Source organism: Pinus tabuliformis, chromosome 9 (genome assembly GCF_031772625.1).
Source record: "Pinus tabuliformis cultivar Carrire ecotype Pingquan chromosome 9, CPIR1, whole genome shotgun sequence".
In the NCBI taxonomy this organism is placed as follows: Eukaryota; Viridiplantae; Streptophyta; class Pinopsida; order Pinales; family Pinaceae; genus Pinus; species Pinus tabuliformis.
The window spans coordinates 250,202,917-250,208,062 of record NC_142307.1 but is presented as its reverse complement, the minus strand read 5'-3'; the positions used below and the strand labels follow the sequence as shown (position 1 = coordinate 250,208,062).

The 5,146-nt window shown below is 33.4% G+C and overlaps 1 protein-coding gene across 1 annotated transcript; it reads right to left on the bottom strand.

Annotated features, from left to right (window-relative positions):
- Positions 1–1,285: 1,285 nt before the first annotated feature.
- Positions 1,286–1,720, bottom strand: LOC149148131 (uncharacterized). The gene has a single exon (XM_089442078.1). The coding sequence runs from the start codon at positions 1,718–1,720 to the stop codon at positions 1,286–1,288; it is 435 nt and encodes a 144-aa protein (XP_089298204.1).
- Between the last annotated feature and the right edge of the window lie 3,426 nt (positions 1,721–5,146).

Sequence of the window (5,146 nt, the reverse complement as noted above, 5' to 3'; positions counted from 1 at the left end):
TTTCATTTTCGCACATAGATAATTTAAATTCAGTTTTTATTTTAAACCCCCCATTTCTCACTAATCCATCTACGGATGAGGGCTTTGACAATGTTGAACAGGTACTTCTTGGAGCGTAAGGACAATAACCTTGAGCCAACTCTAAGACAGGATTCTCACATACTTGCAAAACATAATGTAAAATTTTTAAATCTTGATGTGAGCATGTTCGAATTTTTAGTCTGTAGATGGCTTCATTGGAAGCATTCTTTTACTTAGAAAATAAAACATCTTTTAATTTAATATAGAATAGATTAGAAAAATAAAAATGAGATCTCATTAGAAGTCGTTATCATTAGAAGTTTTTTATTTTGTTTTCCAAAAATAAATCATCATGAATAAAAAGAACTGCTTCATCTTTGCATTTCTATGTCTTATTTCTATATCATGGGTGAGCCAGGATCCTGTTTATCAGAAAGATTTGTCTTCCGAGAGTGTAATTGCTCCCGCGACATTGCAGAAAGAGTGTAGATAATGCAAGGTTTTGTCGCAAATCTTAATTGTGTTTTTTTTTGTCGCAGATTTTAATAGTGTTTTATCCATCCACACTAACCTGCATAAATTAAAAAAATAAAAATAAAAAATAAAAAATCAAGAGACTAGTATGCTCTCTTCCCGCGCTTCATGCGATCTGGAAGATCAGAAAATCTATTGATTTATTTCAAATAAAAATACTCTTGCTAGAGAACTAATCTTCAATGCAACAATAAAGAATTTTGTGAATGAGTGAAAAATCATCTTAAAATTTTTTTAGATAAAACTTAGTTTTTTTTTAATTTTAGTTTTCATTTTAAATAATAAAAAACAAAAAATAAAAATAAAAAAATTCCCACATAATATATATATATATATATATATATATATATATATATATATACTATTATTATTGCTAAAAAAATTCTTTTTGAAAAAAATAGCCATTTTTTTAGATAGGTTACATTTCATTTTTTTTAATAATTTTTTTTTTTCACAATAAACAAAAACAAAAAAAGAAAAAAGATTAATATAAAAAAAAAAATAATTGAAATCCAAAACACAACAAAACGAAGTCTTAAAAAAAAATAAAAAAAATACAACCATACAGCACACAATCACACGAATATGTTCAGAAATATCATATGTACATATGGCTGCAACAAGCAAAAAAAAAATCTCATGCTATATCATGTAAAGAAATGTTCAGAAGCCCTACATCAATTATCGGGGACAATGATGGGATAAAATTATTTTGCATTATCAGATGTCATCACGTGAATGCCTCCTCATGAATGGTTGAAAGCTTTCTTCTAAGCGACACGCCATTAACCTTTCTCTGCCCCGACGACGCTACGCGTTGCAATTTAATGACACCAGCGACTTCTTTTTCCATCATCATCAGACTCGGGATGATTTTGCGGCAACGTTTTCCCAATTTGTTGTGGCAGAGGCGGTTCCGCTCCATGGCAGCGCTGGTTTCCACAGCCAATGCAGCCATGTCAGATGCCAGTAGAGGATGGCGCAGTTTGTTTAGAGGAAGCAGAAAATAGAGGTGCTCCAGTTGTAGTTCCTGATCGGCAGAAAGAGGAGAAACATAATCATCGTAGCGCATAGAATCGGCATCGCAGAGGAAGAAGCCAGGGCTCTCTCTCAATATTTGAGCTACCTTCACAGGCTCCTTGAACTCCTTCATCAACCCACCCATGTCTTCTTGGAAGACCACTAATGTGGCAGTGGGAAGGTGAAGTGATCCACAAGGAAATAGAGGCACCCGTGAAATCAAAGATTTAGAGAATCCAAAGAAGAAATTGACCTGTGCAAGGCAGCAGCGTTAGGCGAGGTATAATCCATTATAAGTTTCATTATTCTCAGGCTGAGATCTCAATGGTGCCTCAAGGATTTTGTGTGTTTTTTTTAGGATATTGAAAAAAAAAATCCATTTTAGTGTTAATTTATTTTTAGAAATTTTCTTGTTGATTTCTTTATTAAAAAAAAATGATTTTTTAATTTTGTTATTAAAAAAAAAAAAATTGACTTTCATTCTTTTGTTTTTTTTATATAAAAAATAAATAAATAAATAAAAATAAAAAATAAAAAATAAAATTTCACAAAATTCATGCAGGTTTGAAAATAAAAAAAATGGAACAGTTGGAAACAAATTTTGAGGATTGATTTATCAAACATTTGGAGGATTCTATAAATGATGATTATCTTGTTTCAATAGCTTCAAGTTGGCATAACATATTTCTGTTGAATTATTTAATATCACATACTAATATGCAAACCACAACAGATCTTTCTAATGCCAATCTTTTTGCCGAGCATATTTCATCTGACCCAAACAGGGAGTATTACTTTTCATGGTTATTTCAAGAATGGATTGATTTTAATATCATGATTAAGTAAATTTCAACACTTTGATTGTCCTTAATATGTTTTATTTGGTATGAAATTTTTGCGTAAGAATCATGAAGGAAATGGCCATTTCTTCTTGAACACACTTATTTTTTCTTTCTGCCAAGTTTTTTTACAGGTTACACGATAATCAAGTGATCATAAGGAGATTACATTGTGACGACAATTGGTCTTCCAAAGACTCAATTCATGAAAAATTCTAAAGACAAATCCAACTCCACAACCAGTACCTTGCACCTCCCTTTTTGAAGCAGATTTTGAATTCCACCAATTGTAAATCCATAAAGCATGACATTTTCATATCCATTTTTCACAGCAAGAGTTCATCTTCATACACCATGCATTTCCTTACATCCATTTTTGGACGCTTGAAGGAGCTAATTCTTCACTCCACATATCATGACATTTTCCACTCCACAACGATCCTTTTGCGTCATGATTACAACTCCTTGTTTTACAACGATGAATAAAACTCATTCGCTTTCCATGATTACATTGCCTTGTTTTCCTTGCCATGCTGATCCACACTTCTTTTCTGTGAGTTCTTTCCATTTATAGTCCTACCAAATATTTTTGTACAAACTCGCGTTGACTGATGTGGGATTCCTTAAGGCCCACCTTTCAACAAGTCTTGCCCCATCAACATCAGCACCTTATCTAGGAAATAGACTAGAGTTCCTTTTGAGTACCTAGAGGCTTGCATGCCATAATGGCAAGTTCTCTCATTGACGATCATGGGAATACATCAATGTCCATTGATCTTTAGATCTTGCAAGTGGCTCGACCTCAACACATCCATTCGCACTTCGCAAGATGTACTCGGTTACCTTGGCACTCATTGACATCAATGGTGAGTTGCCTCGCATTGGTTAATGGCATACATCAATGGCCGGTAATCCAATGATTTCTATTCATGCTCAACATCGACACATTCTTTCGCATGATTAGAATTGCACCAAGAAGTTTAGTAGCAGGTGAAGACTATACACTTTTTCACGACTCCCTCAACAGTTACAGCGGCATGAATTCTGATCTATGAGAGTACCACAGTTCCACTTTCAGCATTTATCTTTTCCATGATTTAGCATCAGCAGTTCAGATTCCTTCATTTCCCAGGATCCAGTAACAACAACATCAGTCACATTTTCCTGATCCAGCAGCAGCAGCAGTAGCTACATTCCTCTTGCATAGTTCATCATTCTTGGGCAAGTAGAAGTATGTTGTTTTCTAATCTTTAATCATGCAATTCCTTATATGCTAACTTGAACATTTTGGAAAATTCCCTCACCATACTACATTTCCTTTCATGAGCCATGTCAAGTTGCATGAGGACATGCAACCAATTCAGTTGAGGGGGGGAGAACTATATTCACTTCCATGATTCCATTTCTTCACCACACTATATATTCACTTCCATGATTCCATTTCTTCACCACTATCATTCCATTTTTTCTCATTTACCATTCACCAACATTTATTTTCCGATGATACTTTGTTGCACTTTTCTTCATAGGTAATATTCGCATGCTTCATTAATATTACAAAAGGGCTTTCTTATGCACATTGATAGCTTATGTGTTTACATTATTATTGAAGAAAAGAGAATAGAAAACGAAATGAATGTTGTTAACACAAGAACCAACATTCTTTGTATTCATGGTTGTCACACAAGAACCAACCATAAGAAAATGTAGGTTGTTACTCATGTCTTTCAAATATCCTAGAAACATTCATTATTAAAGACATCATCATGTAAAGCCAAAGTTGTTCAAGATGCCAAATGTTCTTAAAGAGACCCATGCATGGTTGCATGAGGACATGCAACAATCTCAGTTGGGGAGGATGTTGGGACTCAGAAATGTCATATTTTCATCCACCGTTTTCTTCACTATTCCTTACATTTCATCATCCCATTAACCTTTTATCATATCATTTTCATAAATACATTTGGGTTTCACCTTCTTATTTTCCATTTTACTCATTTTTGTATTACAAGTGAATTTATGATTAAATATTAGAAAATATACATATTTTTATATATCTCAAGAATATGTGAGTTTTGTGATGTGTAGGAAATATGTGAAGAATTAATATCTCCTCCACCATATTAAGGAGATAATTATGCAAACCTATTCCTAAGGAGAAAATCATGGAGAATTTGGATGGCATATCTTATCCTATTCCTAAGGAGAAAATCATGGAGGATTTGGTTGGCATATCTTATCCAATTCATAAGGAGAAGATCATGGAGGATTTGGTTGGCATATCTTATCCAAGATATGTGAGAGATTTATGGAGGATTCAAAGGGATCATATTTTGTAATAATGGGAAAGTAGTTAAAAATGCTTGAGAGATTTGTGGGATCATATTTTGTAATAATGGGAAAGTAGTTAAAAATGGTTGCGAGATTTATGGAACTAAAGAGAGATTAGTGTATGATCATTATGAGTTTGTTACTCATCCCATTGTATAAATAGGATTACAATCTCCTCCATTTGTAATCCTGAAGCTTTTGTAATCTTAGAATTTTGGAATATGTAATCTTAGAAGCTTAGAGTTGTAATCTTAGAGTTGGTTTGTAATGGAGATTTTGAAATAAAGGATCATACTTCAATTTTTCTTCTACATCTGAGTCTCCATTGAAGTGGTGTGCTGGTGGAGTTATGGAGGGCCCCCATGGCCTCACTTGCATGCTTATTTGTTTATAATTTACTT